General features: G+C 47.4%; 1 protein-coding gene across 1 annotated transcript; it reads right to left on the bottom strand.

Moving 5' to 3' along the window:
* Nucleotides 1-669: 669 nt before the first annotated feature.
* On the bottom strand, nt 670-12753 carry CD300A (CD300a molecule). Its single transcript, XM_080923903.1, has 7 exons — nt 12642-12753; nt 9473-9850; nt 8556-8673; nt 4913-5010; nt 3121-3158; nt 2636-2743; nt 670-1372 (listed from the first exon to the last, which is right to left on the bottom strand). Exons 1-7 carry the CDS (start codon nt 12706-12708, stop codon nt 1226-1228), a joined length of 954 nt encoding a protein of 317 aa, XP_080780029.1. The 5' UTR covers nt 12709-12753; the 3' UTR covers nt 670-1225.
* Between the last annotated feature and the right edge of the window lie 485 nt (nt 12754-13238).

The following is a 13238-nucleotide window of genomic DNA, read 5'->3' as shown; positions in this document are numbered from 1 at the left end:
AATCCTGTCTTTTGATTGTTTGTTTTGTTGAGACAGGGTTTTTCTGTGTAGCCTTGGCTGTCCTAGAACTCACCTGTAGACCAAGCTGGTCTCAAACTCAGAGACCTGGCTGCCTCTGTCTCCCAAGTGCTGGGTTCAAAAATTTGCGCTACCACACAGCAAGAATTCTGTCCTTAAACAAAAATTCAAAGAAGCCACAAATAACCATCACTCTACCACTTTGGGGGACAACTTACCCTTGGGGTTGCTCTTGTTGCAGTGTTAAGAGTTGTAAGAAAAATCACTTGGGCAGATACAGTTTTCAAGCCATTGGTGGCTACTGAAGCCTGGACACACAATCACCTTTGGATTTAAGTTTGAAATTACCCTGGTAAGAAAATGCTCTTGTTTGTTCCATTGGGAACAACAGTTACAACTTGCGCTCTCCAACCCAGTGTCGGTATGTCCTTCCCACCCCCTTGTAACCCAAAGGCTCCTCTGACTTCAAAGCTGGGCTTTCACATGGGGTTACAGGCATGTAAGAGGCATCATCTAAACCATCTCTTCTCCCTTTAAAAATATAAACTTTATTTCATCTTTTACCTAAGAGTCCAGAGAAGCCAGGCATTGGGGTACACCTTTAGTCCCAGCACTCAAGAGGCAAAAGCAGGCAGAGATTTGTGAGTTTAAGGCCAGCCTGGTTTAGAGAGTAAGTTCCAGGACACCCAAAGCTACACAGAGAAACCCTGTCTCAGAGAAATTAAAATGAGTCCAGAGGAATTTGCCCCAACATTGACACCGTGGGCTAGGCTCCTGCCCTCAGGGCTTAGGTTTCTTTCTCTGTGAGACGGGAAGGGTGGTCTGGAGAGCTGATGGTTAGTGCCCCCATGACTCCCCTTCCTGTGTAGTCTCATGGGTCCTTGATGGTTCTTCACTTTTCCAGTGTCCACAGATGTTCCTCCTGGACCTACACTACAAAGCTAACACAAGTACCATTCTATACAAACCAAACCATGCCACTTCCCAGAGCCCCAAAGGAGCAGTATCGACATCTTCCACAACCAGAGGCAGAACAAAATGCAGGCTAAGAGGAGAGAGAGCCTCTGTGGGATAAGCCTCTGTACCCACAGAGCCCTGGCTCCTGCTCATCTTTAGGGAAGCCATTGAGGCTCATGACATTGAGGACAGCAGCCAGCAGGAAGCTTGGGGTCCTGATGGTCACCATTGAGGGGATCACAGGTGAGGATCAGAGACCTTTTCTGGGCTTCCGGATCTCACTGTACTCTGCTTTCTGGTCCTGAGGTTGACAAGAGGAATCTCCATTGGCATGAGAATCCTGCTCCTGGGAGTTGAATGCCACAACTGTATAGTGAAGCTCTGCCTGGGGTAATGCCTGTAGAGAGAGACCCAGACTCAGGCCAAGAAAAGAATGGCACATATGCTGGACCTCAACTGCCCAGAAGTGAACTCACTGGCCCACCTGGTCAAGGTACATTGGGAAGTCCCCATACTGGGTCTATCGAGGCCAGCAGAAGTAGCCACAATGATAGAATGCTTCTAATGTCACAGGCTGACTTGTCTCAAGGGGAAAAGGAACTTAGCTTCCAACCAACCGATTTGCAGTCAGTAGCTACCAGGTGATGCCAGGCTGTTGCTAGTCCCATAGCTGGGAAGACATGGGAACATGTCACAGGATGGAGGAATGGGCCTTTCAGATGCAAGACTAGGTATCATTTAATGACAGACAGACAGCTGCTTCAAATGAGGACACTGGGTTTCCTGCCCACAACCCATCTTCAAATGACACTGAGGTAGAGCTGGAAAAACGGCCCAGAAGTTAAGAGCATTGGGTGCTCTTCCAGAGGACGGGGGTTCAGTTCCCAGCACCCACATGGCAGCCCACAATTGTCTGTAACTCACTTCCAGGAGATCTGATGCATTCACACACACATACACACACACACACACACCAGACAAAGCACCAATGCACATGAAATACAAAGAAGTGAGGTTTTTTTTTTTTTTTTTTTTTTAAGACACTGTGGCACAATCAAAGGGAAGTCATAGCTTTGGGTCATTCTGAATGGATGTGGGACAGAACCTCTCATCGTCCCCCATGACCCAGGATCAGCAGCCTTGGTTGAATGGGGTCAAAGTGGACTCGTTCAGATGAGTCACTTTTTCAGCAGTACATGTTTCCCCTTTCCTGTCACCAAACTATAGCATCCCTTGGGGCATCAGATAAGGGTTCACAGGGCTCTGAGTCTGGGGGAGGGAAAGGAGTCTCCCCAGAAAGCCTTTGATGTTTGTCTTTCTCAGCTTCTGTTTGACCCTCCCTATAAAATGGTGGGTCTTGGACGCACCTCTAAAGCAGAACTGATACCAGAAAGATGGGGTTGGAGGACCGACACAAGGCGAAATTGCTCGTTTTGATGTATTGACTGTCAAGGCCATAGATACTGGCTTCTCCCATAATCCTCCTTCCTACTCTTAGCTACACTGATGCGTGGCTCTTCTAACCGTCTCCACCTGCCCCATGTTCTATACAGCTGCCTGAGCCATTAGCCCATCCCCCTTCTGCACATCCCCATCCCTGTATGGTACCCTTACATGGCCCAGGATCCTCTTGCCAAGGGTGCCAGGCTCGCCAACTTACCAGTGTGCTATATTCCACCTCTACCTGACTCGGTAGCACTGGCTCCTCCCTCAGGGGCCACGTGTGCAGCTGCAAGTTCACGTACTGGGACTCACTCTGGTCAGCAGCCTGCAGAAGGTCAAGAAGTATCATCCGTGGAGTCCCTCCCTCCCAACCCTCCCTCTCTGAACATATCCCACCCCCCACTACACTCTGAGTGTTATAAAGGCACTCCCGCTCTTCCTCCACCTTCACCCGTTCTCTCCAGAACAAAGTCCCTTCATCAAAGTCCACTGCCTGGCCAGAGGGGAGGGAACACAATGGACTGAACTTGGGACGAGAGTTGGTGACTAGATCTCCAGGTGCTGGTCTTTACTGTTATGGAACAAGTCCATCTCCCTGTAATAGACTGGTCCCTTCTACTAGCCCAGGGGGTCCCCCACAGCCTCACCTTACCTCCTCCCCACCAAGTCACCCTTGCTCTCCTCCTGCCGTAGCTCCCTTACCTGTCTGAGGTTCTGGGACAGCTCTGGATTCTTATCAGCTAGGGGTAGGAAGAGAAGGAGGAGGTGAAGCTTCAGACAAACGTAGGCAGGAAAATGGGGTGAGGGAGATTGCTACTCTCTCTGACAAAGGCTTTCCCTGGAGACTTCGGCCATAAGTCTGGGATTTGGAAAATGCTACATATATCATGTTAAGTGCAAAATTACAGGTTTAAATGGGATGACGTTTTTGTTTGTTTTGTTTTGATTTTGAGACAGTCTTGCTATGTTGTCCAGCCTAATCCTCCTGCCTCAGCCTCCTAAGTGCAAAGAGTACAAGGGTGACCCACTTGGCCTAGTTATGAAGCAAGGTCTTTAGGGAATCACATAAAGGGCTGGAGAGATGGCTCAGAGGTTAAGAGCACTGGCTGACCTTCCAGGGGACCCAATTTTGGTTTCCAGCACCCACGCTGATCATCTGACAACTACCTGTAACTCTAGTTCCAAGGCATCTGATGTGCCCTTCGGACTTCCAAGGGCTCTCCACATATATACACACATACATGTAAAAACACACATATATAATTAAAACATGAAAGAGTATTTTAAGGAATTACATAAACATAATAAAAGACCAGAAGGAACTCACATGCCTCTAGCACAGTGGTTTATTTTCTGGGTGATGGGATTTCTTTTTGTTTTTATTTTTTGTTTTGCCTTTTTTTTTTTTTTTTTTTTTGTCTTTGTTTTCAAGACAGAGTTTCTATATGTAACAGTCCTAACTGTCCTGGAACTCACTATACAGACCAGAAGTACTCAAATTAAAGATGTGTGCTACCTCTGCCCAGCTCTTGGTGGTGGGATTTTGACTCACCGTGTGCCTCAAGTAATTTCTTTCCTGTTGCTTTTAATTATGTTTTAAGTTCCCTACAGAAATCCTCTCCTCATTCCTCTTTTCCTGCTGTTTTAGTTTGGTTTGTTCGTTTTTTTCAAGACGGGATTTCTTTGTGTAGCCCTGGGTATCCTGGAACTCACTCTGTAGACCAGGCTGACCTCAAACTCACAGAGATTCCCCTGACTCTGTCTCCCTGGTGCTGGGATTAAAGGCACACTCCTCTACCACTTGGTTTGTTTTGTTCTTTGAAGCAGAGTTTTCCCTATATAGTGCTGTGTGCCCTTGAACTCTGCAATCCTATTGCCTCTGCTTCCCAAGCCCCAGAATTAGATGAACCAATTGTGTCATATCTTTCTTAAAAAGGAAGTGTGGGGCTACATTATTTCTAGGTGAAAGGGCACCCAAGAAATGTGCTAGGACTCACAAAACTGGGGTTGTCCAGCTTGGGGAAGTCCTGTGTGGTTAGTGTCACTCATGTGGGAACAGAAGCTCAGGAGGGTGGAGACTGTGGGTGAGGGGGATGGGAAGGGAGTCTAAGGTTCCTTCCCATGTGACCAAAAATCACAAGAGGTGGGAAGGGGCAAGGCAGGCTGGACACACTGTGGAGGCCTAACAGCCCTGCAGTCTCTTGAGAATGTGGAAAGCCATGGAAGGTTTTAACCAAAGAAGACACAACTCCAAGAAGCAGCCACTCAGGCCCCAGGAGAAAGGCCTCTAGGGAGCAATCTCCAAAGGTCTGTCTGTAATCACTACTCCCAGGGATACCTCTGGGGCCCACCGTCTAGGGTCGCTTGGCTTGTGTGCCCTGAGGGTGTGTGCTTAATGTACCTGTTCTGAGAACTGGGGACAGAGCAGGAGGGTGGAAGACTGTGGCCAGAGTCTGCCTACCCTGGAGCAGGGACAGGAGAGGGACTAACTCACCTTTGACCAACCGCTTCTGGAACATCCTCCAGGCCAACAGAGAGGTCCCCACCAACAGAAACAGCAAGAGAGCTAACACGGACAGCAGCACTGGGAGCCTTTACAGGGAGGGAGTAATTTATTCAGTGCTGGGACTTGAACCCAGGGCCTCGTGGATACTAGGCAAGAGCTCTACACAGCCCCTGAGTAGATCACCAGACCCTGACTTGCAAAACAAATACATAAAGTCAAATGTTCTTTTAAAAAGGACTCTGTAAGATGACTGTGTGGATTAAAAAAAAACAAGTTTGCCAGGCAAGCCTGGGGTCATAGGTTCAAACCCCAGAACCCACAGAGGAAGGAGAGAACTGACTCCTGAAAGCTGTGCACATTAGAACACTCTCTCATATACAATAATAATCTTTAAAGCATTAATAAGCTGGCAGTGCAGATCCACAACTTTAATTCCAGTGCTTAGGAAGCAGAGGTAGGTGGATATTTGTGAGTTCAAAGCCAGCCTGGTCTACACAGTGAGTTCCAGGCCAGCCAAGGCTATATAGTCAGATATTATAATAAATAAATAAATAAATAAATAAATAAATAAATACACACACACACATACATACATACATAAATACATAAATAAAATGTTTATAGGGCCTGGAGAGATTGCCCAGTAGTTAAGAACACTGACTGCTTTTCCAGAGGTCCTGAGTTCAATTCCAGGCAACCACATGGTGGCTCACAGCCATATCAGATATTCATCTTCTGGTGTATCTGAAGACAGTGACAGTGTACTTATAGATATAAAATAAATAAATAAATCTTTTTTAAAATTTTATAAAGGTCAATAGCATAATGGCCTCTATATTTACTCTCTCTCTCTCTCTCTCTCTCTCTCTCTCTCTCTCTCAGACACAACACACACACAGAGATACATACACACAAACACAGATGCACATACATAGATACACACACACACACACTGCACACAAGCTTTCAGCCCCAACAAAGCAGGGCCGTGCCTGAGGTTAATGTCTGCAAATGAGCCTTCAAAAGCAGCAAGCTTGGGTCCTGCATCTTGCCTTGTCTGGCAGCTACTTCATGGCTCTAGGTTGGCAGAAAACTTAAGGTTTCCATGTGTGGGGTAGGAAGGAGAGGACAGGTCTTGGACCCTGGACCCTAGGAGAAAGGCCATGTGTGTCCCAGAATAGCTTTGATGTGGACAACACATTTGTAGACCACGAAATCATGTCACAATCTCCAAAGGTTAGACATCCCTGCCTAATGCTGGGGAATTTGCTAATAGGAACACCTTTGTTGTTTGTGAATGCTATGGGACTGGTACTTAGGAGGAGAGTATCCGGGTCTCAGTCTATGGATCTCATGCATTTGGCCCCGCACAGTTATAAATACAGCCCAACACCAAACTGCAAATGTACTTAAAATACAGTGAGATGTCCAGAGTGGTCAGGTTTTTGCTTTGTTGATTTGTTTTCCTGATATTTTTGTACCTTGATTGCATGGCTCTTGAGTGTGAACTTTATAGATAGCAATGTTGTGTCACAGTGTCAAAAGCCTGTACATAGCTAAGAGGTGAGATGACAGAATGGGGCTGCTCACTAGGAACCAATGTGGGGTCAGAGATGTGACAGGGACCCTAACTGCCCAACCTCCAGAGAGGGGAGTGGCTGGAGGTCATTTCATTCACATGCCTGAGATACAGCCTGTGGTGCCTACTTTACGAGGCCCCTATGGGAATGAACTGGGAGGAGTTCTTGGTGGAGACACACAGAGGCCCCTGGGAGGGCGATGCACCCTGAGCCTGCTGAGATGGAGGATACCGAGGCTTTCCCTGGGATTCTCCCAGTCTGCCTTGCTGTGTCTTCAATTGTCTCCTTCTGATCTTTTATCTTTTATGATAAAACCATTTCTATCAGCGATAACTCCAGTGAATTCCTGAACCGGGGGCTTGACATGAGATCCTATACATTTATAGCTAAAAACTAAGAGAGCAAGTAGCCAGAGCCTTTAACCTATAGGATCCATACTAACTCCAGTCGGTTCCAGGATCCGTTTGCAGTGTCTGTGAGGTAATGTGGAGAGGTTGAACCCTGGAAATCATTGGCGACTACATGGAGGCTTCCTGGGAGAGTCTGCAGACATTTTCAGATTCTCCATGAAGCTGGTGTCTCCCTACTGTCTGGAATGTGGAGTCAGGAAAACCTGAGCCCAGCCCTGTATCTTCTATGCTAGCTATACGATGAGGCGGCATGCTTAGCTCTTATATGAATTGATGTCTATATGCAGGTGAGGGCAGGCACAAGATAAGGCAAGGCCTGTGATTGGGCAGTGAAAAAGAGAGAAAGGCTGGGCAGAGTTTTTTGACAGGCAGGAGAGATAGGAGGAGAAGAGAAGATGGAAGAGGAGAAGGATGACCCAGACCTGTGTGGCTTTAAAGAGCCACAGGTAAGGGATAAATTATTACAGGACAATCGGTCTGATCTAGGTGAGCAGTTCATATCAATATCAATTGGCTCTGAGTGTATTGTATGGATGTTTTGTGGCGTGAGAATTTACTGATATAAATCTGATTGACAAATTACAAGCTTCTAGAGTTTCGATATTCGTCGGGTCACTGGAAATTGTGACAATAATTGCAGGGGGTAGATACTGGGAATGTGAGCAGGGTCCGCAGCAGAGAGCTACAAGATAGGTGGTCTCTGCATGGGGCTGGCATGCCAGTGACTTGCCATGGGGCTAGCCATGGAGGCGGAGAGACCGCCAGGAAAAGAGAGAGTAGCAGGAGGTAGCATTTGCCATTGATTAATATTTACCGCTACAAGTTTATTCATCTAAAAAATAGTATGGTAGGATGATTTGGATCAGATTGGCCCCCATAGGCTCATTCATTTGAGTACTTGGTCCTCAGTTGGTAGAACTACTTGGAGATTAGGAGGCGTGGCCTTGATGGAGGAAGTGCATCACTGGGGGAGGAAGGGCAGGGGCTTTGAAGTTCCAGAACATTCCCAGTTAGCTCTTTCTGTCTTGTGTCTGTGTCTCGAGATGTAAGCTCTCTGCTACTGCTCCAGAGACATGCCTGCCTGTGTGCTGCCATGTCCCCCACCATGATGGTCACAGACTCTAATTCTCTAAAACCGTGAGCCCCAAACAATCGCTTTCTGTTACAAGTTGCCTTGGCCATGGTGTTTTTTTTTTTTTTTTTTTTTTTTTTTTTTTATCATAGTCATAGAAAAATAACTATGGTGTGTGGTAACATGAGGATCTTCAGGAGATATGAGAGAGGGTGTTCTATGAAGCACTGAGCCATGCCTGATAGGATATCACCAGCCCTTTTTATTCTGATCACCTGTCCCCACTCCCTGAGTCCTCCTCAGCCTGGACTCTCCCTACCTTCAGCATAGGCAGGCCCATTGTGGTCAGTGACCTATGACCGAGACTATAGCAAAGGATACAAAAGGTTCTAGCCAACAGGTATGACATGAGTACATAACCTACTTAAGCCCCTTCGATGAGAAGCTCCACCTTCAATACAGGAACCAAGGCGCCTTACCCCAAGCCCTCGGGCTCCTGGCAGATCTTCTCCTAAGGAGACAACATAGCTATGGTGACCACCTCCAAGTCAGGAACCAGAGCTCCTCACCTCAAGCCCTGGGGTTCATGATGCTCATGGTGGCCCTCTGTGATGGATTCGTGGGTGGGACCCTTGGTAGACAGGCTGGTGGGCACAAAAGTCTCTAGTGTTGTTCCTGGAGATGAAACTGTAGATCAAACCTAGTTAGTCTCATCAGATTCTGCTAGTGTCTAATGGCTTTCTCTTTCCTCTCTTTTCCTCTCCCCTTTCTCCCTCCCTTCCTTCCTTTCTTCTTCCCTTCCTCCCTTTCTTTTCTTCATACCTTCCTCCCTTCCTTTCTTCCTTCCTCCCTTCCTTCCTTCCTTCCTCCCTTTCTTTTTCCTTTTCTCCCTCCCTTCCTTCCTCCCTCCCTTCCTTCCTTCTTCCCTTCCTTTCTTTCTTTCTTTTTTTCCTTTACTTTTTGAGCCCTGACTGTCCTGAACTTGTGATCCTCCTGCCTCCACCTCCTAAGTGCTAAGATCTCAGACATACAGTACTCTGATCATCTGCCAATGGGTGGGGTTTTTTAACTGATTTCACACCAAAGGAAGGATCAGGTGTGTGGGGGGGTCCTCCTAAATCAGCTGATCATTTGGACACGTGACACAACTGCCACCCCCAACCCACCTGAGGCAAAACCACACACCAGGTCTGCTCCCCTTCAGCTTCAGCCACATGCTGCCAGAGACTGCAAAGCTATCAGACACTCACTAATTTCATGGTTCAACCTGACAAGATACAGAACTGCTCTGGCCACACTCCGCCCTTTGTGCCTCCTGTTTCCTGACAGACTAGCACCTTCCTCCCCACAAGATACAGCTATTGCAGGATGCCCCACTGGCCCTCACTATACACAATGTACTCCCATGCTCTGAGCTGATTCCTGCCCCAGAAACTCCTGCCACTTGCAATGTTCTGGTGCTATAGTGCTCATTATAGGAGCTTACCTGGATTCTTACTTGGGAGCACAGACAACTCAATCTTGAAGTACTTATCAATCCCCAGGGAGCGATCAAACTTCATAAAGCCATTGAAAAATGGTATATCCACCGCACACATGTAGGTGCCTGTATCCTCCAGGGTGAGGTTGTCCAAGGTCACTGTGAAGGTCAGGTTGTCTGGATGGTCCCTAATGGACACTCGGCCATTCCTGGCTCCTTCCGAGCTTTTGGTATTGACAATGTCGTTGCATAGTAGCTTAAGTACTGACAGTCTGCACCAGTATTTGACATTAGTCTTGAATTTCTCCTCATACTGACATGACACGCTCAGGGACTCCCCCACAGTGCCTGTCACAGTGCTGGAGGCATTCAGAGAGACACAACCTGGAAAACACAAACATCCTTTCTGCACCTCACAGCTGGATGGGAGGAAGGCCTTCCCTTCATCCCTTCACCTCCCATCAGCCAATCACCGTGCAGCACCCTTCCCTTCTGCCCTGCTTCTTTCTTCAAACCTAATCCTCCAAGTCCCTCTTACCCACCAGGGCCTCAGGTTTCTAGACTCAGCTCTGGGCATCTCCAGGGCTTGGAGAATAACCACACCTCCAGGTGGCCCCACCACAGGAATATGAGCCGGAATAAAAGAGGTGGCCAGCTGTATGCACAGCTCCCTCCGTGCCCGTATGACCCTGTGACCAGGAAGAGGAGTCAGGGAAGGGCAGAAAAATGAGAGAGGTTGTTCTCTAAACCTGACTTTATCTCGCTGATTTTGAGCTTTTAAAGGATTTTTTAAAAAAGATTTATTATACTTGTGTGTTTGTATGTACCTGTGTGAGTTGATATGCACCACACACATACATGCAGGAGCCCATGGAGGTCAGAAAAGGGTGTCAAAAACTCCTGAAACTAGAGTTATAGGTGGTTTGTGGGTATGTTTTTGATCACTGTGTAAAGTTTACCCTTGTGTTATCCAAATGCTGATATCTCTGCCCTCATATCTTGTTTTGATCCAGACATGGCATTGCTGTGTTTATTCTTAGAAGCTCCTGTCTCACATTTATATAAACATTGCTCCTCATTCACTCTCTGCCTTGCCAATAAAAGCCAAGGGGCCAATTCGGAGCTTTGGGGAGAATGGGCGGGACTTCTGATCCTAGGAGGAAGTGAAAGGGAGCCATGGGGGAGGTGGAGAAAGCATCAGGGGAGGAGAGCTTGGATCAAGAGAGGACCGACATTCAAGTAATGTTGAAATATAGTCTGGGCGGAAGCCTGGCCAGCTTGGAGGTTTAGAATGGAGTAATGCTTGTTCAGTGTCTGACTCAAGACAATTTTATCAAACCTTGGTCTCTCTGTGTGGTTACTGGGGAACTGGCAGAGGTTAAAGAATAACTGCTGATGAACTCATGGTATGAATCAATATTAATATAGTACTGATTCTGAATCAATATTAATATAGTACTAATTCTACAGTTGTAAACCCCTATGTGGGTTCCAAAACCAAGCCCAGGTCCTCCAGAAGAGCAGTAAGTGCACATAACATGAAGCTATCTCTCGATGATTTTATTTTTAATTATGTGTGTGTGTGTGTGCACAAGTATGTGCACAGAAGCATCGAGTCCCACTCACCTCTGCACACCCAGCTCTGGGGATACACAAGTAAACCAAATCCAATTTTAAGGGGATGCTTGGAATCCAAACTCAGGAACCCACCTTCTCCACTAAGCCATCTCCCGAGTCCTGCCATGCTTACTGAGCAAACATCAGTCCCCGGCCCTCCTGTGCCTTTTCTGGCTTGCAAGAACGCTCCTCCACCCCCAGTAGATGGCTGGCTTTCTAACTTTCCGCCTCTTACCTTAGCATGGCACTTTCAAATCCCAAGGCGGGGGTGGGGGTAGGGGTGAGAGGAGAGGTTTGGAGAAGAAGAAAACCCAAACAAATAAAGAAAAAATAGCCAAGATAACGTTTTAAACCTCTATCAATAAGTGTGTAAACCCAGATGAAACCAGTGGTTTTATATTTATTTGTTTGTTTTTATTTAATTTTTTTGAAACAAGTTTTTTTCTATGTAACCCTGGCTGGCCTGAAACATTCAGAGCTCTGCCTGCCTCTGCGTCCAGAGTACTGGGATTAGAGGCTTATTTTTACCCTTGGGGGTGTGGCTATTGACAGGTTGCCCCACTCCAGTGGATGATCCCACACCCACGTGCATACAGGCAGTGCTAATCATTCAATGGTCACCATTTTAAAGAATACAAATAATACAAAGTCAGAAGGAGATATGTCGAACGGATTTGGGAGAAGTCAGAGGGAGGTCAGGTACAGTCAAACTACACTGTTCACATATAATGAGATTTTCAAAGAATAAAAAACCAAAGAGAAGTTTCTGGGGTGTGGTGGTGCACATCTTTAATCCCAGCATTCTGGAGGCCGTGAAAAGCAGTCTTTGTAAATTCATGACCACCCTAGCCCACACAGTGAGATCCAAAGCTAATCAGTGAGACCCTATTGCCAAAACAAAAAGAAAAAAAAAAAAAAAAACTTAAAAAAAAAAAAAAAGACTTGTTGGGCATTGTGGTGAACATCTTTTAATCCCAGCTCTTGGGAGAGAGAGACAGGCAGATCTCTGAATTCCAGACCAGCTGGTGTTCAATGCAAGTTCCAGGATAGGCAAGGCTACACAGAGAAACCTTATCTTGGAAAAAAAACAAAAAGAAAAAAAGAAAGGAAGCAAAAAAAAAAAAAAAACAAGAAACGTTGGAAAGAAAGATGGAAGGAGAAAAGAAAGACAGACAAAATTTTTTCACACACATCACCACCAGCACGTGCGTCTCAGGGCCTCTCAACAGGGCCACTGTCCACTCACACTGGTATCACCCGTCCTGACCTCCTGTTTTCTATTTTAAACCATCCAAAATTCCTCTGGGCACCCCTCCTGGGAAGCTACCTGCCCCTACTATGTGTTCTGACAGCTGGATGCGAGCGAGATCCCGGTGTCCCATCCCCCCCCCCCCCCCCCGCCCCCAAGCATAGCCCCTTGGTCATCCACCTTACATAAAGGACACAGCTGCCACTTCCTGTGCTATGCGCAGAGGAATCCCGGGTCCAGTGCCTCACTCCGCATCTCCCAACGCATCTCCCCGAAGCCCCCCACCCTCCCGGGCACCCGCCTCCTCACCTGAAAGCCAGAAAAGCAGCAGCAGCAACAGCGTGGGCAGCCACACAGCTGAGGCCGGTTGGGTCATTTCTCACACACATGGGTCACCGGCAGCCAGGCTACGGCAGAACGCTTCAGGGTTCAGCCCAGCTGGGGAACAGCCGTCTCTGAGACCTTACTTCTGCTTTTCCTTGTGTGTAGCTACTTTGTTTCTTAGTTCTGTTCCTGGAGCCGCGAAGAAACTGAAAGAATCGGAGGCAGCCGAGGGGAGCTGAGGAAGCCCGGGTGAGGTATAGATCTCATGACTGCCAGGCTGCTGTGACAGCCTAATGACCTCTTCATGCGTTTGAATCAGGGTGCAGGGCCGGGCTTCATTCTGATTGTCCCCCAGTCACTCCTCATTTCCTTGTGGGTAGGATGGAAGCCTTGTGGAGAGGAAGCTTTCAGACCTGCTGGCCCTGCCAAGATGGTACCCACTGTGAAGCCTTCCTGGGAACTCTAGGCCTGGACACCAAAAAGTTCCTTAAGGTGTTGGGAATGTGTCTTTCATTTGACCAGGGGCTCTCCAAGCTGTGACCTTTTGTGCGTAGCCTCACTGAACCTGAGCAAGGACCCAGA

The sequence above is a fragment of the Micromys minutus genome, assembly GCF_963924665.1.
Source record: "Micromys minutus genome assembly, chromosome: 10".
NCBI classification, from domain to species: Eukaryota; Metazoa; Chordata; class Mammalia; order Rodentia; family Muridae; genus Micromys; species Micromys minutus.
The sequence above is the reverse complement of the archived record's forward strand: the minus strand, read 5'-3'. Positions and strand labels throughout refer to the sequence as shown.

Bases quoted from the DNA above. Each gene is read 5' to 3' on its own strand.
- CD300A (XM_080923903.1), bottom strand. From the start codon at position 12,708: ATGACCCAACCGGCCTCAGCTGTGTGGCTGCCCACGCTGTTGCTGCTG. The intron at 9,851-12,641 runs GTGAGGAGGCGG...TGTGTTTTCCAG, and splicing joins GCTGCTTTTCTGGCTTTCAG to GTTGTGTCTCTCTGAATGCC. The intron at 2,744-3,120 runs GTAAGGGAGCTA...GACCTTCTGCAG, and splicing joins TGTCCCAGAACCTCAGACAG to GCTGCTGACCAGAGTGAGTC.